This window comes from Cervus canadensis, chromosome 5 (assembly GCF_019320065.1).
Source record: "Cervus canadensis isolate Bull #8, Minnesota chromosome 5, ASM1932006v1, whole genome shotgun sequence".
Classification (NCBI taxonomy): Eukaryota; Metazoa; Chordata; class Mammalia; order Artiodactyla; family Cervidae; genus Cervus; species Cervus canadensis.
Window position 1 is genome coordinate 97,355,365 of NC_057390.1, and position 26,939 is coordinate 97,382,303.

The 26,939-nt window shown below is 41.3% G+C and overlaps 1 protein-coding gene across 2 annotated transcripts in view; it reads right to left on the reverse strand.

The window, feature by feature from the left end:
- The window catches only part of SETX (senataxin), an 80,900-nt gene extending 58,475 nt beyond the window's left edge, over positions 1–22,425 (reverse strand). Inside the window, exons 1-5 of one of the 2 annotated variants that reach the window (XM_043469924.1) lie at positions 22,262–22,425; positions 21,334–21,450; positions 18,892–19,007; positions 12,443–12,626; positions 83–293 (exon numbers count right to left, since the gene is read on the reverse strand). In XM_043469924.1, coding sequence (XP_043325859.1) covers positions 83–293; positions 12,443–12,626; positions 18,892–18,947 — 451 coding nt within the window. In that variant the 5' untranslated portion in view covers positions 18,948–19,007; positions 21,334–21,450; positions 22,262–22,425. The remainder of the gene's footprint in view (positions 1–82; positions 294–12,442; positions 12,627–18,891; positions 19,008–21,333; positions 21,451–22,261) is intronic. The other variant, XM_043469925.1, reaches the window with a different exon arrangement.
- Positions 22,426–26,939: the final 4,514 nt, after the last annotated feature.

The window sequence follows — 26,939 nt, forward strand, 5'->3', positions numbered from 1 at the left end:
CAGAGTTTTCAATATACATAACCAAAATTCTTACAATTCTTAAAATAAAACTGATACAACTGTGAAAACCCACGATACTCACTGACATGCTCATGTAAAAGCAGATATGGATATTTCAGTATTTCAAGAAGAGGAACTCGAAGCTTATTTTCAAAGTCTTGGCCAGTGAAGTCAAACAGCTGTGCCTCTCCGTTGTTGTCTACTATATATAACTCATCATCATCTCCAATTTCTGCCTTCATGGATCTTTCAAAGTGATTTATGAGACGTAAGGTTTCTAATTCCCATAAAACCTACAGGAAAAGAAAAATGAACCATGTGCTCTGTATCTTATGATCAACAAAACATATACTGCATGCAGTGATCCTTCTAGAAAGCCTTTTCCTAAGTAAAAAAATTCCTAAGTTTAAAGAAGTACTAACACCACATATTAGATTTATTTGAAGAAAACAGTCACTAAACGTGGCTTAGTGGACTTTTATGATACAGGAACATGAGCAAAATAGAGTATGAGACGTTTAAAACATTGCTTTTGTAGAGTTCTGCTATAAATACAACAATATCTCTGTCAACTACACTCTGTTGAAAAGGAGAAGGTGGAGCTTCTTTGTTGAAGCATAAGATGGGCCTTCTGTGACTCCCCTTTTATATTCCAGCCATAGCTAACTACCCTGAAACATCAGTTTTAGCATAAAGACACTAGTTAGGTTTGTAGCTAGAGAATTCTGTACATGTCAAAGTTCATAAGTAATCATTCCCTCTCCTCTTTGTGGTATTACACGTATCTTTATGGTCTACGTTCCATTTTCCATCAGATACATGTAATAAACTAAATATTCAAAGCCACACATTTAAAATTGTATGTTTCACTTTGGTTACTGTGACTAAAAAACATGCTTGTCCTTACTGATTTTTGGGGCTTCCCTGGTAGCTCAGTGTAAAGAATCCACCTGCAATGCAGGAGACTGAGGTTCAGTCCTTGGGTCAGGAAGATTCCCTGGAGAAAGGAAGGGCTACCCACTCCAGTATTCCTGCCTGGAGAATTCCATAGACAGAGGAGCTGCTATGTGTTCACGGGATCGTGAAGAGGCACGAGATGACTGAGCAACTAACACTTTCACTTCACTGACTTATACCACCTACCCATTTAAAAAATGAAGAGAGGAGAAGGAAATGGCAACCCACTCCAATATTTTTGCCTGGAAAATTCCATGGACAGAGGAGCCTGGTGGGCTACAGTCCATGGCGTTGCAGAGTCAGACACGACTGAACACACACACACCATGCCCCCATCCCCATCTACTTTTATTCCTGATCAGACTCTTAGCCTCTGCAGGGACTACTGTTGGAACCTCATCCTCAGGTTCCTCAGGTCTGCCTTGGAGGTGTTGCTGGTGCCTGCTTGGGGAACCTGGATGCCTCTGCTTCACAGCACTCTCCTGGCAGGGCACAGGGAAGCAGCAGGTGGCCATGCACTCGGTTTGCTCCTGGACTGGCTCCCATGTGATTACTATGTCTTCTCCATGTCACCTTCAGTGTGGAAGCCTCCTCAGCCCTTCCTCTAAGCTGAGGTTCACCTCTCTGAAAGAGGAGCTTGGGCATTGCTGAACTATGTTGATCTCTGCAAAAGCAAGATGCATTTTCTCCCGAGGTCTGTGGCAGTCAGCTCCCAAATGAAGTTTATTTAACAAAGGAATTAGTTCTAATTGAAAAAAAAAAATGGAGAGAGGAGCAGTCTCAAGAAGGCAGAGGAATAGGACAGGGAGATCACTTTCTCCCCCACACATTTATCAAAAGATCATCTGAACGTTAAGCAACTTCCACAAAACAACTTCTGAACACTGGCGGAGGACACCAGGCCATCCAGAAAGGCAGCCCAATCTCTATGAGAGGAAGTAGGACAAAATGTAAAAGACAAATCAGAGACAAAAGGTTTAGGGATGGAGACCATCCTGGGGAGGGAGTCGTGAAGGAGGAGAAGTTTCCACACAGTAGGAAACCCTCTCACATGCCTGTCTGTGGGGAGTTTGGGAATCTCAGAGGGCAACCTAACTGGAAGGGCGAAAAAAAAAAAAAAAACCCACAGAATACGTGCCTAACGGCAACTATATGTGGAGATGGAGAAGTGGCACAGACGCTCGCGTCTGCCACTAGTGAGTGGGGACTGTGCAGGGAGGCACAGGCTGCATCATTGGTCCTTAGGGTAAGGACTGGGCCTGAATGTCCTGAAGACAATATGAGGAGCTCATATGAGATAGCTATCTAAACCATGGGATGGCCAGAGAGACAAAAAAATAAAAAAGCACCTTTCCCGGGAAAGGCTCTAACACTGCGTGGTGACCCCTGGCATGCTCACACAACAAAGGATTGCGCGAATACCAGGAGAGAGCAAGCCGAACACCAAAGGAGAGCAAGCCAGCTGCCATACAGGGCCCTCCATCTCCAGAGGCAGAGAGGGAGGCATGCAACAGCCAGAGCCAGAAGGCAAGGGGCTGTTTCAATCTCGGCCCGAGCCCACATCTTCCACCAAACTGTGAGCAGGCTCCCAGTTGCTAACCACATCTTCCTGGGATCCTGGATGGCTGACATCTGCCAGGAGTGCCGCAGCCTGATCAGCTCCCAGAGGAGACACACAGCACACCTGGACTCTGCTCTTGCAGCACATCCAGGAAACCGAGCTGTCAGGACCCAGGAGGTGAGCAAGATGCACGGCCCGCCTGAGACCACGAGCTCGCCGAGCACCGGTCACCCCAACAAAACACACAGCCCGTCTGGGTCTGTGCCCCTGTGGAGCCCCCAAGAACCTGAGCAGCTCAGACATGGGACGTGCACAAAACGCAGGGCCCACTTGGGACAGCGCCCTTGCAGAGCACCCTGGAGCCAGAGCAGTGTGGACACAGGAAGCACACACTGTCTTGGGCTGTGGCAAACCCAGTGTGGTCCACCCACTGCGCGCACTCCCTGCACAGGCCAGCACTATTTGCTGCAGGATCCCTCCCTCCCACAACACATCTGCACAAATGAGCCTAAACAGGTGGCCACCTTCGCCCCCTTGTGTCAGGGCAGAAATTAGACACTGAAGAGACCTGAGAACAGAGAAAGCCAAAATAAACAAAGAAGGGGGAACCACTCTGGAAGTGACAGGTGCAACAAACTAAAACCCTGCAGTTAATACTGAGACAGTGCATTTGAGGGGTACCTGTAGACCTTGGGAACAAGTACAAGCTGGAACAAAGGACTAGCTGACACTGAACTGACCCCACAGTGCCCACAACAGCACCAGAGAAATTCCTAGATGTATTTTTACTATTACCACTTTTTAAATTTTTTAAAACTTTTAGTTCTTTATTACTCCTTTAACTTTCATTTTTATAGCCTACTATTACCACCCCCCAAAAAAATTTTTAGAAATTTAGAATATTAGGGCATTTCTTTTTTAGAAGTCAAATTCCATATATATGTTATTGTGTGTGTGTGTGATTTTATATTTTTTATATTGCATTTTTGAGAGTCTAACTCTATACTAGGTTTTTAATCTTTGCTTCTTTGTATTTGTTATCAATTTTGTACCTTTAAGAATCTCATCTACAGTATCCATTTTCACTAAGGGATTTGATTACCGGCTAGAATGCTCTCTCTCCTTTTGACTCCCCCTTTTCTCCTCCTGGTCACCTCTAACTCCCTCCTCCCTATTCTCTTCTCTATATAAATCTGTGTATCTCTCTGGGTGTTCCTGGCCATGGAGAATTGTTTCAGCATTAACCTAAGGGTTTAATCTTCTGTGCTGTATGGTTGGAGAAGTCTTGAGGTTACTGTAAGAAAAGGACCAAAAGCCAGAGTCAGTAGGCTTAACTCCAAAACTTTAAAACATCAGAGAACCCCTGACTCCAGGGAACTTTAATAGACAAGAGCTCACGCAAAATTCTCCATACCTACACTAAAACCAAGCTCCACCCAAAAGCCAAAAAAGTTTCAGTGCAAGACAAACCACACTAATTCTCCAGCAAAATAGGAACACACCCTGAACATTAAAACATGGGCTTCCCAAAGCCATGCTGAACCCATAGGCAACCCAAAACTCACCTACTGGACACTTCAATGCACTCCAGAGAGAAGACCTCCAGCTGCACCCACCAGCAGACAGACACAAGCTCCCCCAACCAGGAAACCTTGACAAGCCACTAGTCCAAACCCACCCACAGGGAGCAAACTCCACAATTAAGAGGAACCACGAACTTCTAGCCGGAAGAAAGGGCACCCCGAACACAGCAATCTAAACAAAATGAAAAGGTACAGAAATATTCAGCAGATAAAGGAACATGATAAAAACCCATTAAATCAAACAAAAGAGGAGACCGTCTACCTGAAAAAGAATTCAGAATAATGATAGCAAAGATGATCCAAAATCTTGAAAGCAAAATGGGAGCTACAGATAAATAAGACTAGAGGCAAAGATTGAGAAGACACAAGAAATGTTTAACAAGGACCTAGAAGAAATAAAGAAGAGTCAACAATGAACAACACAGTAACTGAGATTAAAAGCACTCTAGAGGGAACCAACAGGAGAATAACAGCGACAGAAGAGAGGATAAGTGAGGTACTAGACAGAATGGTGGAAATAAATGAAGCAGAGAAGAAAAAAGAATTAAAAGAAATGAGGACAATCGCGGAGACCTCTGGGACAAAGCTAAATGCCCCAATATTCGAATCATAGGTGTCCCAAAAGAAGGGGCCCACGTCCCAAATGGAAAGGCCATGAGAAAAAACTTAATAGTCAAAAACCTCCCTAAAATAGGGAAGGAAATAGCCACCCAGTCCAAGAAATCCAGAGTCCCAAACAGGATAAACCCAAAGCAAAACAACCCAAGACACATATTAATCAAACTAACGAAGACCAAACAACAAAGAGCAAATATTAAAAGCAACCAAGGGAAAAGCAACAAATAACACACAAGGGGATTCCCATAAGGATAACAGTTATCTTTCAAGAGAAACTCTTCAGGCCAGAAGGGAATGGCAGGACATACTTAAAGTGATCAAAGAGAAAAACCTACAACCAAGATTACTCTACCTAGCAAAGATCTCATTCAGCTATGAAGGAAAAATCAAAAGCTTTACAGACAAGCAAAAGCTGAGAGAATTCTGCACCACCAAACCAGCTCTTCAACAAATGCAAAAGGATCTTCTCTAGACAGGAAACACAGAAAAGGTTTATTAAAAAAAAAAAAAACTAAAACAACAAAGTAAATGGTAACAGAATCATACTTATTAATAATTACCTTAAATGTAAATAGGTTAAATGCTCCAACCAAAACACAAAGACTGGCACAATGGACCCAAAAATAAGATCCCTATATATGCTATCTACAAGGGACCCACCTCAAACCTAGGAACACATATATACTGAAAGTGAAGGGCTGGAAAAGATATTTCATGCAAATGGAGACTAAAAGAAAGCAGGAATACGAATACTCGTATCAGATAAAATGAGCATGATAAGAGACAAAGAAGGACATACTATATAATAACCAAAGGATCAATCCAAGAAGAAGATATACCAATTATAAATATATATGCACCTAACATAGGAGAACCTCAATATGTAAGGCAAATGCTAACTAAGTATGAAAGGGGAAATTAACAGTAACAAAGTAGCAGTGGGGGACTTTAATACCTCACTCACACCTATGAACAGATCAACAAAACAGAAAATTAGCAAGGAAACACAAGCTTTAAATGATACAATGGACAGTCAAACCTAACTGATATCTATATGGCATTTCATCCAAAAATAATGGATTTCACCTTTTTCTCGAGCGCACATGGAACATTCTCCAGGATAGATCACATCATGGGCTGTAAATCTAGCCTTGGTAAATTTTAAAAAATTGAAATCATTTCAAGCATCTTTCCTGATCACAATATGGTAAGATGAGATGTCAACTACAGGAAAAAAGATTAAAAATACAAACATGGAGACTAAACAACATGCTTCTGAATAACCAGATTGAGAAAGAAATCAAAAAGGAAATCAAAATACGCATAGAAACAAATGAAAATGAAAAGAGGACAAACCCAAACCTATTAGTTCAGTTGTTCAGCCATGTCTGACTCTTTACGACCTAATGGACTGTAGCACGCCAGGCCTCCCTGTCCATCACCAACTCCCAGAGCTTGCTCAAACTCATATCCATCAAGTCAGTGATGCCATCCAAACATCTCATCCTCTGTCATCACCTTCTCCGCCTGCCGTCAATTGTTCCTAGCATCAGGGTCTTTTCTAATGAGTCTGTTCTTCGCATCAGGTGGCCAAAGTACTAGAGCTTCAGCATCAGTTCATCCAGTGAGTATTCAGGACTGATTTCCTTTAGGATGGACTGGTTGGATCTCCTTGAAGTCCAAGGGACTCTCAAGAGTCTTCTCCAACACACAGTTCAAAAGCATCAATTCTTTGGTACTCAGCTTTCTTTATGGTCTCACATTCACACATGACTACTGGAAAATCCATAGCTTTGACTAGATGGACCTTTGTTGGCAAAGTAATGTCTCTGCTTTTTAATATGCTGTCTAGGTTGGTCACAGCTTTTCTTCCAAGGAACAAGCATCTTTTCATTTCATTGTTGCAGTCACCATCTGCAGTGATTCTGGAACCCAAGAAAACAACTCTCCAACTGTTTCCATTATTTCCCCATCTATTTGCCATGAAGTGATGGAATTGGATGCCATGATCTTAGTTTTCTTAATGTTGACTTTTAAGCCAGCTTTTTCACTCTCCTCTTTCAATTTCATCAAGAGGCTATTTAGTTCTCTGCTTTCTGCAATAAGGGTGGTGTCATCTGCATATCTGAGGTTATTGAGATTTCTCCCAACAATCTTGATTCCAGCTTGTGCTTCATCCAGCCTGGCATTTCACAGAACGTACTCAGAGAGTTAAGTAAGAAGGGTGACAATATACAGCCTTGACGTACTCCTTTCCCAATTCGGAACCAGCCTGTGGTTCCATGTCCAGTTCTGTTGCTTTCTGACTTGCACACATATTTCTCAGGAGGCAGGTCAGGTGGTCTGGTATTTCCATCTCTTGGATTTTCCAGTTTGTTGTGATCCACAGTCAAAGGCTTTGGCATAGCCAATAAAGATGTTTTTTCTGGAACTCTCTTGCTTTTTTGATGATCCAACAGATGTTGGCAATTTGATCTCTGGTTCCTCCGCCTTTTCTAAAACCAGTTTGAACAGCTGGAAATTCACAGTTCATGTACTGTTGAAGCCTGGCTTGAAGAATTTTGAGCATTGCTTTGCTAGCATGTGAGATGAGTGCAACTGTGCGGTAGTTTGAACATTTTTTGGCATTGCCTTTCTTTGGGGTTGGAATGAAAACTGACCTTTGCCAGTTCTGTGGCCACTGCTGCGTTTTCCAAATTTGCTGGCATATTGAGTGCAGCACTTTCACAGCATCATCTTTTAGGAATTGAAATAGCTCAACTGGAATTCCATCACCTCCACTAGGCTTTGTTTGTAGTGAGGCTTCCTAAGGCCCACTTGACTTCGCATTCCAGGATGTCTGGGTCTAGGTGAGTGATCACACCACCGTGGTTATCTGGGTCATGAAAATCTTTTTTGTATAGTTTTTCTGTGTATTGTTGCCACCTCTTCTTAATATGTTCTGCTTCTGTTGAACCATACCACTTCTGTCCTTTATTGTGCCCATCTCTGCATGAAATATTCCCTTGGTACCTCTAATTTTCTTGAAGAGATCTCTAGTCTTTCCCATTCTATTGTTTCCCTCTATTTCTTTACATTGATCACTGAGGAAGGCTCTCTTGTTCTTCTTTGAACTCTGCATTCAAATGGGTATATCTTTCCTTTCTCCTTTGCCTTTAGCTTCTCTTCTTTTCCCAGCTATTTGTAAGGCCTTCTCAGACAACCGTTTTGCCTTTTGGCATTTCTTTTTCTTGGAGATGGTCTTGATCACTACCTCCTGTACAATGTTATGAACCTCCATTTCTTCAGGCACTCTATCAGATCTAATCCCTTGAATCTATTTGTCACTTCCACTGTATAGTCATAAGGGATTTGATTTAGGTCATACAAGAATGGTCCAGAGGTTTTCCCTACTTTCTTCAATTTAAATCTAAAATTTGCAATAATTTTCCAAAATCTATGGGGTTCAGTAATAGCAGTGCTAAGAGGGAGGCTCATAGCAATACAAGCCTACCTCAAGAAACAAGAGAAATATCAAATAAACAAGAGAAACATCAAATAAACAACCTAACTTTACACCTAAAGCAACTAGAAAAAGTGAAAAGAATCCTGAAGTTAGGAGAAGGAAAGAAATCATGAAAATTAGAGCAGAAATAAGTGAAAAAGAAACAAAGGAGACTATAGCAAAAATCAGCAAAAGTAAAAGCTTGTTTTTTGAGAAGATAAATAAAACAGACAAACCTTTAGCCAGACTCATCAAGAAAAAAAAGAATCAAATCAATAAAGTTAGAAATGAAAATGGAGAAATCACAACAGACAACACAGAAATACAAAAGATCATAAGAGACTACTATGAGCAATTATATACCAGTAAAATGGACAACTTGGAAAAAATGGACACATTATTAGAGAAGTGTAACCTTCCACAACTGAACCAGGAAGAAACAGAAAAGCTTAACAGACCCATCACAGTCTCAGATATCAAAACTGTAATAAAAAAATCTTCCAACAAACCAAAGCGCAGAACCTGGCTTCACAGGTAAATTTTAGCAAAAATTTAGAGAAGTGGTAACACCCATCCCACTCAAACTCTTCCAGAAAATTGCAGAGGAAGGTAAACTCCCAAATTCATTCTATCCCATCACCCAAATATCAAAATCAGACAAAGATGCCACAAAAAAAGAATACTACAGCCCAGTATCACTGATGAACATAGATGCAAATGTCCTCAACAAAATTCTAGCAAACAGAATCCAACAACATATTAAAAAGATCATACATCATATGACCAAGTGGGCTTTATCCCGGGGATGCAAGGATTCTTCAATATTTGCAAATCAATCAATGTGATACACCATATATTAACAAACTGAAAGATAAAAACCATATGATCATCTCAACAGATGCAGAGAAAGCCTTTGACAAAATTAAACACCCATTAATGATAAAAAACTCTCCAGAAAGCAGGCATAGAAGGAACACAGCTCAACATAAAAGCCATATATGACAAACCCACAGCAAACACTTTCCTCAATGGTGAAAAACTGAAAGCACTTCCTCTAAAATCAGGAACAAGACAAGAACGCCCACTCTCACCACTACTATTCAACATAGTTTTGGAAGTCCTAGCCACACCAATCAGAGAAGAAAAAGAAATAAAGGGAATCCAGATTGGAGAAGTAAAACTCTCACTGTTTGCAGATGACATGATCCTCTACATAGAAAACCCTAAAGACACAACCAGAAAATTACTAGAGCTAATCAATGAATATAGTCAAGGTGCAAGATATAAAATTAATACACAAGAATCCCTTGCATTCCTATACACTAACAATCAGAAAACAAAAAGAGAAATTAAGGAAACAATCCCATTCACCATTGCAACAAAAAGAATAAAATACTTAGGAATAAATTTACCTAAAGAAACAGAAGACTTACATATAGAAAACTATAAAACATTGATGAAAGAAATCAAAGATGATACAAATAGATGGAGAAATGTACCATGTTCATGAACTGGAAGAATCAATATAATGAAAATGAGTATAATACCCAAAACAATCTCTAGAGTCAATGTAATCCCTATCAAGCTACCAACGGTATTTTTCACAGAACTAGAACAAATAATTTCAAAATTTGTATGGAAACACAAAAAACTTTGAAAAGCCAAAGCAATCTTGAGAAAGAAAAATGGAACTGGAGGAATCAACCCGCCTGACTTCAGACTATACTACAAAGCTAGTCATCAAGACAGTATGGTATGGACACAAACAGAAATAGAGATCAATGGAACAAAATAGAAATCCCAGAGATAAACCCACACACCTATGGACACCTTATCTTCAACAAAGGAGGCAAAAATATACAATGGAGAAAAGAATCTCTTTAACAAGTAGTACTGGGAAAACTGGTCAACTATCTGTAAAAGATTGAAACTAGTATGTTCTCTAACACCATACACAAAAATAAACTCAAAATGGATTAAAGATATAAATACAAGACCAAAAACTATAAAACTCTCAGAGGAAAACACAGGTAGAACACTGCCTGACATAAATCACAGCAAGATCCTCTATGACCCCACCTCCCAGAGTAATGGAAATAAAAACAAAAATTAAAAAATGGGACCTAATTAAACCTAAAAGCTTTGCACAACGAAGGAAACTATAAGCAAGGTGAAAAGGCAGTGTTCAGAATAGGAGAAAATAACAGCTAACAAAACAACTGACAAAGAATTAATCTCCAAAATATATAAGCAGCTCATGCAGCTCAATACCAGAAAACTAAACGACCCAATCAAAAAGTGGGCCAAAAAACTAAACAGACATTTCTCCAAAGAAGATATACAGATGGCTAACAAACACATGAAAAGATGCTCAACATGACTCATTATCAGAGAAATTCAAATCAAAACCACAATGAGGTACCATCTCAAGTCAGTCAGAATGGCTGCCATCAAAAAGTCTATGAACAGTAAATGTTGGCGAGTGTGTGGAGAAAAGGGAACCCTCTTACACTGTTGGTGGGAATGCAAATTAAATTAGCACAGTCACCATGGAGAACAGTGTGGCGATTCCTTAAAAAAAAAGGAATTAAAATTGCCATACAACCCAGCAATCCCACTGCTGGGGATACACACTGAGGAAACCAGAATTGAAAGAGAACATGTATCCCAACATTCACTGCAGTGACAACAGCTTGGACATGGAACCCAGATTGTCTATCACAGACAAATGGATAAGGAAGTTTTGGTACATACACACAATGGAATATTACTCAGCTATAAAAAAGAACGTGCTTGAGTCAGTTCTAATGAGGTGGATGTAACTGGAGCCTATTATACAGAGTGAAGTAAGTAAAAAAGAGAAACACCAATACAGTATATTAACGCATATATATGGAATTTAGAAAGACAGTAACAATGACCCTATATGAAAGATAGCAAAAGAGACACAGATGTAAAGAACAGACTTTTGAACTACGTGGAAGAAGGCAAGGGTGGGATGATTTGAGAGAATAGCATTGAAACATGTATATTACCACATGTAAAACAGATGACCATGGAGAAGGAAATGGCAACCCACGCCAGTAATCTTGCCTGGAAAACCCCATGGACAGAGGAGCCTGGCAGGCTACAGTCCATGGGATCACAAGAGTCAGACACGACTTAGCGACTAAATCATCCACCACTACAAAGTGAATATATGCCTAAAGATAATGTGTGAAAAGGATATTTGCCATATACTAGCTAGTTTTTTGGTGGGAGGGTGGGAGTCAAGGAAGACTTGGGGTTATTTTTTCATCAACTTCCATTTTATACTTATTTATAATGGCCATTATTTTTACTAATACTGTAAAACTATGAAAATGAATAAAATACTAAAAGTTTCATATAGCCAAAAAAAAACAAAAACAAAAAAATAGATGACCAGTGTAACGGGCACTCAAAGCCAGTGCTCCGGGACAACCCAGAAGGATGGCGTGGCAAGGAAGATGGGAGGGGGGTTCAGGATGGGGGGACACATGTACACCCATGGCTGACTCATGTCAATGTATGGCAAAAGCCACAATAGTGTAATTAGCCTTAAATTAAAAGAAATTTAAACTTTTTTTTAAAATGAAAAGAGGAAAAAAAAAACTACCGGCCATTCAAACACCTGCCTGTAACACCGTCAAACACAATGACATAAAAACATGGAACTGAAAAAAACCCCATACATCATTTCATAAAACTGCTTTACATAAAATGACTATAAAAGGAGGATTACAAAATTCTGCTTTAGGTGTCAATTCAATTCCATTAGTCAATAAGCAATTACTCAGCACCCACTCTCTACAGGTAATGAGTTAGGTACTGCTGCTGCTACTGCTAAGTCATTTCAGTCGTGTCCGACTCTGTGCGACCCCATCCCTGGGATTCTCAAGGCAAGAACACTGGAGTGGGTTGCCTTTTCCTTCTCCAAGGCATAAAAGTGAAAAGTGAAAGTGAAGTCGCTCAGTCATGTCCGACTCTTCGCACCCTTATGGACTGCAGCCTACCAGGCTCCTCCTCCATGGGATTTTCCAGGCAAGAGTACTGGAGTGGGGTGCCATTGCCTTCTCCGGAGTTAGGTACTAGCAGTATTTTAACCTTCACAGTTTAAATCATACTGTCAAGCTCCTTGAATGCTTCCAATACAGTTCAAATGTATCCCCTTCCTAGTTATCAAGCTCAGGTAAAAACCACCCATTTCATACACGTTACCTCATGTAAGAATGGCAATTCGTCCCTTGCTTTGTGATACTCAGCCACACACTCCAAGCAGTAGCAGAGGTCTTCATCAGCTGTCTGAAATTCACTGGAGCGGGTCTTGGATGCATAGCGTTGCAGGAAGTCAGTGGTGGAAGTACCACCTGGGGTACACCAACAACATGTACTCATTCTGCACCTGTACCCAGAAAAGACAACACTGAAAGATTAAAGGAAAATATCACATAACACTTCAGGACTATTCTGGTGGAGAATGGGTACACTTCCTACTAATGATCCTGTCTTCAACTTAAAATGTGCCTCCATCACATCTAGAACATTCTGCTGGCCAGCTTACCAATCCCTGGTTAAACTCAATCTGAGACAACTTGTAAAAACTGTATCTGTGACACATGAAAAATAATGCAATGAAAGCAGTTAGTAACAAACATCATAAGGTGACATACAGCTGTGCTATAAAGAAGGCTCAAAACTAACTACTCAGTACGAATGGAAAATATACAGAAACAGAATTATCAATGTTCTCAAAATACAGACTTTGGAGGGCTTCCCTGGTGGTTCAATGGTGAAGAATCCACCTGCCAATGCAGAAGACACAGGTTTGATCCCTGGTCTAGGAAGATTCCACATGCCTTGGAGCAACTAAGCCTGTGTACCACAACTATTGAGCCTGTGCTCTAGAACCTGGGAGCCACAACTACTGTGCCCAAGTGCCCTACAGCCTGTACACTGCAACAAGAGAAGACATCATGATGAGAAGCTTGAGCACTGCAATGAAGAATAGCCCCTACTCACCACAACTAGAGAAAAGCCCAAGCAGCAACTGAGACCCAGCACAGCCAAAAATAAATAAAGTACAGACTTTGGAGTGTTCTAAATCATATACTGGAGTCAAGTGAAAAGTTCAGGAAATCTTTCACATTCCCTGAGGCCATCTTCCAGAAATTCCTGGAAACCTAAAAAATCCATAAATATTAGTCCAGACCAATAACAAAACTTCATAAAAAGAAGAATTTTTTCTATTGGTTATAAAGTACATATATGAATTTGCACATGCATGTATAAATTGCTGCCCATCACTCACTGCTCACCAATTTAGTATAAACTATAATGGCTACAAATACAACAGCTACAAACCTATTACTACTGAGTTTCATACTTTCAGTTTTTGATAGTTTCCAGTTTTGGATTGTATATCATCAGAGCCTCCACCATCCAAACTCAAGTAAAAAGAGTTAAGATAAAATTAATTTCCCAAATCCTAGCAGTCTCAAAGAGAACAAAGTAGCAAGATGGTACCTGAAAACGAGAGGAAATCCCAAGAACCAAATATGTCAAAGGCTTGAAGGAAAACAGAGTCAAGTTTATCAGAACTACAGATGGCATGAAGCAGAGGATAAGCAAACAGGGTGGAAGCCAAATCCAAAGAGATCTCCAATTCTAATGAGATGTAGTAAAAGCAAGCTAAGATGCCACTAAATGCATATAAAAGCAAAGAGAAAGTTCACTGTCAGTAAGCAGTATACTACGGCTGAACAGAAAGCACATGTTTTGCACTGAAACAAAAGGCTGGGGCAGGAAAATATAAGTGAGTCTGGGGCATCTTGTAGCAACAGAAATAAAGTGCCCAAAACACAGATGGATGGGGGCATGTCAAAGGGACATATTAGCCACCAACTTGAAAGAGGTCCCATGGCCAAAGCTGAAAGAATTTTGAGTAACAAAATAACCTACTATTGGATTATAAGCCAGTACAAATATACATGAATCCATACTGATACAAATGAATGAATAAACAAATGTGGAGAAAGAGACAAATTTTCCTTATAAAAGAACTGCAAATAATATATATAGATATTCCCTATTCCAGGAAGTGGAGCTTAGTCTTATCTTGAGTCAAGGCTGGACTTGGTGAAACACTTTCAATGAAAAGTGAAAATCACACATACAGTGGAGACACCTGGCAAACAAAACCTTAACCAAGTCATCAAGATTAATATCACCGGTGCTAAGCCATGTTGGTAACCCCTGACATAGTGTGATGAGGCAGGAACTTCAACTCTGCATTATGCTGCCCCAAAACCACAGCCCCAGTCTATTCCCAAGAAAAACATCAAACAAGGCATTATCCCAACAGCTATGAGCTGTCTTTGACAACAAAAAAGAAAACCACACCCAAGGGAAATCAAACCAAGTGTTTTATACTATGAAAATGTTTTATGTTTTATTGGGAACTGGGCCAGGAAATTACCCAACAAACTTGATCTTGAAACCTTGATCTTAACTATCTAATGAATGTAAAGTATCAGCCTAATGGGGGAAAAGTTACAAACCCATCTGTAAACCCAATGAAATTCATTTCCTCACTGGATGAACTTAACCCATTCATTCTCATCAGGAGGGACAACATCCTCAAGGAGATGAAAACTAGTGGGAAACAAAAAAAGTCCCACTTTTTATGTATACAGCACAGATATACATAAAGAGTATAATATGTATGTATGTAATATGTAATATAGTGGTGATATTAAAATCTATAGGAAATTCATAGGAAAGAAATGCCTAAAAAGTTTCCTTTCAGAGAGGGAGAACGGACAACAAAAGGTTAATATGATCCAAGGCACTGCATATTTGGGGACAGAAACCTGAATGTGTGAAATTTTTAAATGCATATCACCCTAAAATTCAGAATGAATAAACTCTGCTAATGGGAGGTCAATCACATCTTGACAAATCTTATAACTTCTGTTATCATCAAAAACATGCATGCCTTGTGAACTGAATTTTTAAATTAATATTAACTGCATATTTTTTTCATGCTTCTGAAAAGAATTTAGGGCAGCTTTCAACATTAAAGTACATACAGAAAAGGACATTTTAAAAGGAGATTTAGAGAGAGAAATCAAAGCTTATTTAGAAAAAATTGCACTAAGTCCTAATTTAGGAGCTTCCTGAAAAGCAGAGCAAAAAGATAACATGAGTCACACAGGCCTCATCTGAAAAACCAAAAATATGTGAGTTAGACTTAAGAGTCTTGCCCTTTCTTGACACTACTTCTAACTCAATAACATTTTTTAAGGGTGCTGCAAACAAGGGAATACTGAGTAATATGATGGACACTATGTCACTATGTCTCTGCAGAATATAAATTTCAAAAAACTTCTTATACCTGAAAAAACAGTACTATAACACCAGGAAGTCTGCACAAGCTGGGTTTTTTCTGTTGATGTAATCTAATTTATTAAGTTTCATTTTCTATAGTGTGTGGAAACAGAAAACAAAACTTAGCAGAGATTTCTCAAACATCAACTGCTTCAAGCTTGACTTGAGCAGGTAATGGACTGCAGTCAACTGAAACTTTGAAAAAATGAACGTACTGAAATACAAGAGAGATGTCCTTTTCATTATAGGGGACTGGGATGCAAAAAGTAGGAAGTCAATTAACACCTGGAGTAACAGGCAAATTTGGCCTTGGAGTACGGAATGAAGCAGGGCAAAGGCTAATAGAGTTCTGCCAAGAGAACGCACTGGTCATAGCAAACACCCTCTTCCAACAACACAAGACTCTACACATGGACATCACCAGATTGTCTACACCGAAATCAGATTGATCCTATTCTTTGCAGCCAAAGATGGAGAAGCTCTATACAGTCAGCAAAAACAAGACTGGGAGCTGACTGTGGCTTGGATCATGAACTCCTTATTGCCAAATTCAGACTGAAATTGAAAAGTGGAGAAAACCACTAGACCATTCAGTATGACCTAAATCAAATCCCTTAGGACTATACAGTGGAAGTGAGAAACAGATTTAAGAGACTAGATCTGATAGACAGAGTGCCTGATGAACCATGGATGGAGGTTCATGACATTGTACAGGACATTGTACATTGACAGGAATCAAGACCATACCCAAGAAAAAGAAATGCAAAAAAGCAAAATGGCTGTCTGAGGAGACCTTACATTTAGCTGTGAAAAGACGGGAAGCGAAAAACAGAGGAAAAAGCAAAGATATACCCAACTGAATGCAGAGTTCCAAAGAATAGCAAGGAGAGATAAGGAAGCCTTCCTCAGCAATCAAAGCAAACAAATAGAGGAAAACAATAGAATGGGAAAGACTAGAGATCTCTTCAAGAAAATTAGATACCAAAGGAACATTTCATACAAAGATGGGCTCAACAAAGGACAGAAATGGTAGGGACCTAACAGAAGCAGAGATATTAAGAAGAGGTGGCAAGAATACACAGAAGAACCATACAAAAAAAGATCTTCACAACCCAGATAATCACGATGGTGTGATCACTCACCTAGAGCCAGACATCCTGGAATGTGAAGTCAACTAGGCCTTAGGAAGCTTCACCACGAACAAAGCTAGTGAAGGTGATGGAGCTATTTCAAATTCTGAAAGATGACGCTGTGAAAGTGCTGCACTCAATATGCCAGCAAATATGGAAAACTCAGCAATGGCCACAGGACTGGAAAAGGTCAGTTTTCATCCCAATCCCAAAGAAAGGCAATGCCAAAAAACGCTCAAACTATCGCACAACTGCACTCATCTCACACGCTAGTAAAGTAATGCTCAAAATTCACCAAGCCAGGCTTCAGCATTATGTGAACTGTGAATTTCCAGCTCTTCAAGCTGGTTTTAGAAAAGGCAGAGGAACCAGAGATCAAATTGCCAACATCTGCTGGATCATGGAAAAAGCAAGAAAGTTCCAGAAAAACATCTATTTCTGCTTTCTTGACTATGCCAAAGCCTTTGACTGTGTGGATCACAATAAACTTGGAAAATTCTGAAAGAGATGGGCATACCAGACCACCTGACCTGCCTCTTGAGAAACCTGTATGCAGGTCAGGAAGCAACAGTTAGAACTGGACATGGAACAACAGACTGGTTCCAAATAGGAAAAGGAGTATGTCAAGGCTGTATATTGTCACCCTGCTTATTAAACTTATATGCAGAGTACATCACGAGAAACGCTGGGCTGGAGGAAGTACAAGCTGGAATCAAGATTGCCGGGGGAAAATATCAATAACCTCAGAATGCAGATGACACCACCCTTATGGCAGAAAGTGAAGAACTAAAGAGCCTCTTGATGAAAGTGAAAGAAGAGAGTGAAAAAGTTGGCTTAAAGCTCAACATTCAGAAAACTAAGATCATGGCATCTTGTCCCATCACTTCATGGCAAATAGATGGGGAAACAGTGGAAACAGTGGCTGACTTTATTTTTCTGGGCTCCAAAATCACTGCAGATGGTAACTGAAGCCATGAAATTAAAAGACGCTTACTTCCTGGAAGGAAAGTTATGACCAACCTAGACAGCATATTAAAAAGCAGAGACATTACTTTGCCAAAAAAGGTCTGTCTTGTCAAGGCTATGGTTTTCCAGTGGTCATGTATGGATGTGAGAATTGGACTATTAAAGAAAGCTGAGCTCAGAAGAATTGATGCTTCTGAACTGTGGTGTTGGAGAAGACTCCTGAGAGTCCCTTGGACTGCAAGGAGATCCAACCAGTCCATCCTAAAGGAGATCAGTCCTGGGTGTTCATTGAAGGACTGATGTTGAAGCTGAAACTCCAATCCTTTGGCCACCTGATGCGAAGAGCTGACTCATTGGAAAAGACCCTGATGCTGAGAAAGACTGAGGGCAGGAGAAGGGGATGACAGAGGACGAGATGGTTGGATGGCATCACTGACTCGATGGACATGGGTTTGGGTGGACTCCGGGAGTTTGTGATGGACAGGGAGGCCTGGTGTGCTGCGGTTCATGGGGTCGCAAAGTGTCAGACACACACACACAAAGAGTCAGACCCGATGGAGCAACTGAAATGAAATACAAATAAATAAAATGTTGTATACTTTAATAACTATCAACAGCTGTTCAGTCACTCCGTCATGTGCGACACCTTGCAACCCCCCAGAATGCAGCATGCCAGTCTTCCCTATCCCTCACTATTAGCAAAAGAAACTTTTTATTAAGAAAAGTATGGAGGGACCTCCCTTGAAGACCAGTGCTTAAGACTCCACACTTCCAAGGCAGGGGGTACATGTAAGATCCCACATGTGCTGCCAAAGGAAAAAAAATTATGGAGTTTGATTTTTATTCAACTCATTCAAAGAGTTAGCCTACTCCCAGATTCCAGAAAGCAAAACTATAAATTTTCTCAAAGTAGATGGAAGTTACTGCCATACAACAGGTAAGAATGGAATTCAGAACACAGAACAGTGCTATAGAGCCCATCAATAACAGAAACATCCGTTTCCACAGCTCCTCTCAAAAGGTCATAAATGGGTGTTGTTATGTCCTTAAAACAAAATCATCATTGGCCTGATAGTTAAGCCCAAAAAATGTGAACAGGGTATAATAAGTATATTGTGATTTTTTCTTTAAAGGGAAAACTGTTGGTAGATAGCTATGAACCTTGCAAGTTTTTGCACAACTCACTTCTTCTGGAAGGCGGTTTTGTTAATTTCATCAGCGTTTTTACTGCTGGGAACCATTACTGAACCACAAATGCGAGTGTCCTGGGAATCCTCAAGCTGCAGAAATCAGAGCTGCTCCTGTGCATTAAAGAGAGAGCTGATTTGATGATCACAGAGGATGCTTCACCAGAGATGTAACTGTTACTTTCCACTAACTTAGCCAGGGCTACCATTTCTCAATAATAGTTGGCCAGAAACTTCATATAACAATCACTTTCTTCTACCCTTCCTAGCTAAAACTTCTTGGAATTTTTTAATTTATTTATTGGCTGCACCACACAGCATGTGGGAACCTAGCTCCCCCACCAGGTATCAAATCAGCGCCCCCTGCATTAGAAGGCAGAGTCCTAACCACTGGACCACCAGGGAAGTCCCACTTCTTGGAAATTTTAATTATCAAAAACTTCTTTGCAATTGCTTTCATTTATTTTTCCCCCCTCAGCCGGGCCAAGTGGCTTGTGGGATCTTAGTTCCCCAAAACTGAACTAAGGGACTGAACCCAGGCTGCAGCAGTGAAAGCACTGAGTCCACTAAGAAACTAACCCTTGAAAAAATAATTTATTAGTTCCTTTGCACTCTGGGTTGTATCTTACGTTTCACTGAATGTTTTCACAAAAGTCCCTAATAATCTCTGTAATATCAAATCCAGTTGGTTCTTTACTGGACTCCAAAACGTGAAAGTGCTAACATTTAATCCATAGCTAATATACAATTCTCCTTTCACTTCCTCTACCCAATCTCCAGAACCATCTGGTTCCTTTTCCCCCTCCTAATATCAAAATGTCCAAAGGTTTGTCCTCAGGGCTCTATCCTCCTCTTCATTCAGTATCCTCTTTCTAAGTGGCTTAATTCAACCCATAACTACTTATACTGAAGCTTCCCAAAGACTAAGAATGTATGTAAACTCAGTGCAATGCTTACCTATGTTTCAGCTACTCAATGATAGCCTAGCCTAGAATTCCAGAAAGATATACAGCTGTCCCTCAGTACTTGCAATTGGTTCCAGAAGATAAAACCCCACCATGGATACCAAAATCTGCAGATGCTCAACTCCCCACATAAAACAGTGTAGCACAATGAACACAGCTGGCTCTCTGTATTCACATATGTGAAACCTGAAGATATTGAAGGCCGACTCTACTCAATATCTAACCATATAAAAAAATCTCTACTCACCTGACTGGTGCGTCAGAGTAAACAGGACCAGAACAGAACAAAGTCCTTCCCTTAAATCTGTGATCTATCCTGTATGCTCTATATCCATGGTATTACCATGCCTTCAGTTTTCAAACCAGTAACCTGTTAATTGTATTCTCTCTTCCCTTAGACCCATCTCTACAAGTTCCACAGTGTCTACCACCTTGATTACATCTGCACTTAACTGTGAGACTGCCACTGCCTTAATACATTTTCACTATTTGCCTAGATTCCATAAGAAAACATAAATGATCTGCCTCTTGTTTGATCCATCATCAATTCTTCCCAAAAATGCTGCCAAAGGCCAAACCAAAAACTGGACTTTGAAAGCACAGATGACTTCTCTACATCTGGGCAATAACTTCTGAGCTCACCACACCAGTCCCTGCAAGAGCTGGCTTCAGCATCATCTCTTGCCATTTCCCCCTCACTTGCTCTTCCTAAAATGCCTCCTGGTATCTGGCATTACCTGCATTTATGGGAGCTCTTCTGCCTTGAACACCTACCCTTCAGACCTTTGCCTGGATCTTAAACCTGAATATGCATGACTCACCAAATGAACTTGGTAGAAAAAAGCAGATGGTGAGATACCACTGATAAAGTTCAGGTTCAATCTAAAACAATTCCAGCAGTGATAAAAAGCCAGATTTGAGATCTACCTATGTGCAATTCATCTCTGAGCATCACCATGCCTGGGGGCTAGGAGTCTAACTCAGCCCCTCCCTTTCCAGTTTGACTTTCTTCTCGGTCCTCTCAGGACTCTATACAGTTTCTATCACTACATTCACCTTGTCAGGCTAAGATGTTTACTATCAGATGTTTCCCACATACATGCTCCATCCTCAAAAATTTTGAGTCTTTTAGGGGGCAAAGATCTCTTTTGTATATACTTTACTTCAGTGCTGGGCACATATTAAGTGACTGAAAAAAAAAAAATGTCTTAAATGTTAATTTAACAATTACCTGGGGTAGTTCCTGGTGGTCCAGTGGTTAAGAAATCACCTGCCAATGCAGGAGCCATAGGTTCCATCCCTGGTCTAGGAAAATCCCACATGCCCTGGGGCAACTACTGAACTCTGCTCTAGAAACCATGCTCCACAAGAGAAGCCACCTCAGTGAGAAGCCCACACACCGCAACTAGAGAATGCCCACAGCAACTAAGACCCAGCACAGTCAAAAATACATAAATCTTAAAAAAACAAATTACCTGAGGTGATGGCCTACGGAGAAGTGATCCTCTCAGTTGAGATGCCTGGATTTATTTGGGAATGGGTGAGGATCTGCATTCATATACACCCAGACTCTGGCTCCGCAAAGAACATTTCTGAAAAGGCAAAACAAAACTAGGAAGTGGTTTATATACTCTCATCTGAGTTTCACATCAATACTTACAGAGCGGAATGTAACCATTTGATGAAAAAGCTCGGGGCTCAGAGATTAGACAACTTGCCTGTGGGTCTACTGCCATTCTGACTCCACAGGGGGGAGTAGTTTCACTGGAGACCCCGTCCCCACACAGGGGACAGAGTGAGCCACTGTCGAAAAACCCCAATTAGCAAATTTAAGTGAGTTCAGCCCTAGGACCGTCAGTAAGTAACTCATCTCTGTAGCTTTAAATGGCAAACCGATCCTTGGAGACTCGTGACGGTTCCTTCAGGGTCTTGGTACATTGTCGCTCCCGGGAAGTGGGGAAGGCGGCAAAGCCCCTTGTGGCTGGCTGTCAGCGATACATCTCCTTCAGGTGGGGCAGGAGGACTCAGGTGGCCACTCGGGAGTGGCACTCTCTCCAAAGTCACGGACCCCATCAGGAGAAAGTAGGGGGCGTCGAAAGCACAGAAACTTTCCACAGTGAGACCCCCCCCAATCAATCCCACCTAATTACGCAGTGCCCAGACCCAGAACCGCTCACACGGGACCGCAGTGTAGACGACGTGAAAGGAGAGGACGGGGGTCCCAACGCCCGGGGCCCCGGGGCGCGAGAAGCACAGGAGGGTGGTCCAGCGAACGCGGCGGAGATGCTCCCGCTTCGCGCGCCTCAACTCTGCTGAAGGACGCGGCCAAGCTCGCGCCGCCCCTCCCCCACCCGCCCGTGCCTCACGCGCCGCGACGGTTACTCCACGCGGCCCGGCACTCACCAGCCGCGCGCGCACTCGGGCCCGCCGGGCCTGCAGCCTCGGGCCCGCCGTTCTCCTCACCCCCCGCTCGGCCTCACCCCGGTGGCTAACCCGCCTCCATGCCTCGGCTCAACACTCGGCCGAGGGCGGAAGCGCGGCCGCGCAACCCTAAGCGCCTCAGCCCGCACCCCATCAGCCAACCAGCGGGCGCCGCGAGCACAGGCCCCGCCCCCTGCGCGGCGTCGGCCGTCCGCAGGCCCCGCCCCAGCCGCCGCTCTCTTGTTTTGATGCCCCCCGAGGGGCGGGGCGTGAGGTAGAGGAGCACCCGGGCTCAGCCAAGAGGCCGGGAAGCCCGGCGTGGCGCCACTTCCGGGCTAGGGTCTGGCCAATCAGGAGTGTCTTGCGGAGGGAGGGGGGTGTGGAGGGAGGGGCAGGGGAAGGAGGGAGGCGGAGGCAGGGGCAGGAGGGGGAGGGAGGGGCAGAGGCCCCTGGGGCCCTTGAGGCAAGTTTGCGGCCTAGCGTCGACCGCGGCCTGGCCAAGGATTTCTGCCGGTAGTAGCCGCGCCTGACGCCCACCCTGGGCCCCCTGTACGCCTACCCTCCTGCCTTTTCTGTTCGGTTCTGTTTCTTCTCTCTTCGACGCCTCACGAGTTTCAATAGAGCCTGTTATGAGTTGCGAAGCAATTTTTTTTTTTCTCTTTAGATTTAAGACCTAAAATAGGATAGTGTGTAAACAACACGTAATTCGTGGGAAATAGATATATACTTTTGTAAAAAAAAAAAAAAAGATACTGCAAAGAGAAGAAATAATACAGATGAAAACAGTACAACCACCTGGAAAGCCTAACCTTTTCTTGACGCTACTACTGACTGACTTTGACGATGACGACGACGACGACAAGGCGCCACCACTAGCTGAGAAGGTGACACACACAAAAAAATAATTACTAGTTCTGATCAAGGCTCTAAAGGAAAGCAGAGGCCAAGACACGCCCAGTCCGGAGAAGCAAAGCAGAGGCCGAGGCGGGCCCAATCCGGAGAAGCGGGCCAGCGATGACCTTACCCCGGAGAACTCAACCCGCAGAATGAGAAGGGGCAGTGGGTGAAGCGGGGATAGGGTCCTGGTGAACATTCCAGAAGGGGTGTGGCTTATCGGAAAGCCCGGTGCCCGTTATGTAAATTTTAACCGTCCCTGCGCAAGGTATTGACCGTTAATTCTTCCTTTCTCGGTTTTCTTCTGTCTCTTGGACGGTGTTAGCCAAAGTAAAATCTAGTAGTTAAATAGGAAAGTCACGAATTATATATTGTGCTATAAGTTGTGTGTGTATATCCTTTAAAAATTAATATTAGTACTTCTGAAAAATAGGGATCCTGCTTGCTATTGGAAAAAAAACTGATTTTTGAAAGAGAGAGACAAGATAGTAAAAAATCACCTGAATTTCTATGTACCTAAGATAACCATTTTCATTTGTATCCTTGCACGATGCATTACATACGTTTCTATTAAACTAGACATGAAAGGATGGTTGTATAAAATGCTATAACTGCTCACCATGGTGTAAGAAACGGAGTATTACAATGAACACTGAGGGGAGGGGCTTCTCCATTACACATTGTAAGCTTGGGCTAGGGACACATGAGAAAGTGTTTTAACTTCTTGTAGAATCAGAAAACAAGTGAAATTTTAGGTTGAGGAAAACCTATTAATAGTTACCATCTGTCTTTATACCAACACAGTCCTAAAATGCGATTTTTGGTATTTTTAAGGAGAAAAGTGCCCATGAAGGCAAAAAGTGCCTACCGCCCCCTCTAAAGTCATAAAGTCATCCTGCCTCTGAGCCCACTGTGGGCATTTCCTTATCGTTTTATCACAGTTGTCTTTAATCTGTAACTATATTAAGTTTTGAATGTTTTTAAACTTTATAAAGTTAGACTGAAGGCAGTCTCCCTCAAATTTGCTTTTTACACTCAGAGACCCATTGATCCAAGGTATGTTCAGGAGTTGTAGAGCCCAAAGTCTACACAACTTAAAGGGTGTGTCTTTAATATTTATGTGAAATGAATGCCACAAACTACAAATTTTTAAATGGACAAAACCCGCAGATATTAAAATTTTTGAGAGACAAACATGTAAGCTGCAAACAATTTACTAAAAGTTGTGTATTTGGACTTCATATCCTTTAACCTCAGTAATGAGGTTCATGAGGTTAATGAGGATTATTTATTACATAGAGAACACAAAATAATTTGGTCTTTTTTCTAGTAAGGTTGATAAAATGTTATTGAGTTTATAAAAGTTTCAAGTTAATATTTCATTTGATAATATGCAAACTTTTAGGATTATCAAGTTTAAAAAATTTTCTATCAAGCCTTTTTTCATATACAATCTTTAAAAATTCAGAGCACATAAAAGTTTCTGCTGTAATGATTGACACTAAATACTTGGAACAGATAACACATTACTACTACTAGGTTGTTAGAGATTTTCTCATTTTTAGATATGTATTGTGAATTTTATATGTCAGTATTTTATGTCAAAATTTCAGTATTTTTTCCAGTTTGATCATTTGACTCATAACTCATCGTTTGGATTAACAGCAATCCAGTTACAACATGTTACTCATTATTTCTGTTTGAAATTGATCTGTTCTTAATGAATTACTAAACTGTCATAATAATTTCTATTGATTTCATCATTTACCTTCAATTTTGCCTCATATTCCATGATTTTTTGTCAACTTTATATACAATTATACACAATAAATACACATTTTAGGTGTATGATTGAGGAATTTTAGCAACTCTGTAATATCCTGTAACCATCTCTAATCAAAATATAAAACAGTTTCTTCCTGCCAGAAAATTGCCCTTGGGATACTTGGCAGTAAATCTTGCCATTCACCCAATGATTAATCTAATTTCTATTAACATATCTGTCACCATAGATTCATTTTAGACTATTCTAGAGCTCTGTTGATGGAATAATGTACTCTTTTAACCATCTGATTTTGTTCAAAATGAAGTGTGTGCGGTTTCCAAATGTTGTTGCATGTATCAGGAATTCATTTTTATTGCAAAGAAGGATGTCATTCAATGAATACACCACAATTTGGTTGTTTTTAGTCATCTAATGATGGGTATTGGATAGTTTCATGTTTTCCACTATTATTAATAACACTGTTATGAACATTAGAAGTTTTTAAATTGACATATGTTTTCATTTCTGTGGTTGTTTTTTAATTACTAAGTTGTACCCAGCTGCTTTGTGACCCCATGGACTGTAACCCACCAGCTTCCTCTGTCCATGGGGTTTCCCAGGCAAGAATACTGGAGTGGGTTGCCATTTCCTTTTCCAGGGGATCTCCCTGACCCAGGGGTCAAACCTATGTCTCATGCCTTGGCAGGCGGATACTTTACCACTGAACCATCTGGGAAGCCCACGTTTTCATTTAACTTGGATAAATATGCAGGGGAGAAATTGCTGAAGTACAGAGTAGGTGTGTCTTTAACACTGAGAAATTACAATCCATTTTCCAAGGTGATTTTACCACCTTAAATTACTATAAGCAAAGTATAAGATTTCCATTTGCTCCAAAATCTTGTCAATACTATTCCTATTGTGAATCTTTAACATTTCAGTCATACCAGTGGGTTAAAGGGTGTGCCTCATTTGTATTTCCCTAAAAACTAATGAGGCAGAATGTCTTTTCACCTAAAGATTGAGAATTAGTGTATCTTCTTTTGAATTGACTGCATGAGCCCTTTGACCATAAGGTTAAAAGGGACTTTATTTTTTCAGCAGTTTTAGGTTCACAGCAAAATTCAGAGGAAGGTACAGAAATTTCTGAAAATTTCACTTGTTGCCCTACCCGCCATGGGCTTCTCAGGTGGCTAATGGTAAAGAATCTACCTGCCAGTGCAGAAGATGCAGAAGACACAGGTTCAATCCCTGGGTCAGGAAGATTCCTTGGAGGTGGAAATGGCAATCCACTACTCCAGTATTCTTGCCTGGAAAATCCCACGGACAGAGGAGCCTGGTGGGCTATAGTCCATGAGGTCGCAAAGCGTCAGACATGAGTTAGTGACTAAGGACCCACGCATACCCTCCCTCATAAGTATAGCATCCCCCATTATCAACATCCCCCCTCAGTGTATGTAGTACATTTATTACAAGTGATGAGCCTACATTGACATGTCATGACACCCAGAGTCCATTGTTTACGTTAGGATTTACTCCTGATATGTGCATTCTATGGATTTGGACAAATGTATAGTGACATGTATCAGTCCTTACCATGTCAAGAGCACTTTCACTGCCCTAAGAATCCTCTGTGCACTGCCTGTTCATCCCTGCCTAGTCTCACCCCTGGCAACCACTCATCCTTTTACTGTCTCCATAGTTTTGCCTTCAGCATTGGAGTCACACAGTATGTAGCCCTTTCTGATTGGCTTCTTTCACTTAATAGCATGCATTTCAGGTTCCTTTGCACCATTTCATGGCTTCATAGCTCATTTCTTTTTTGAGGGCTTCTCTTGTGGCTCAGCTGGTAAAGAATCCTCCTGCGATGTGGAGACCTTGGTTTGATTCCTGGGTTGGGAAGCTCCCCTGGAGAAAGGAAAGGCTACCCACTCCAGTATTCTGGCCTGGAGAATTCCATGGACTGTATAGTCCATAGGGTTCCAAAGAGTCAGACACAAC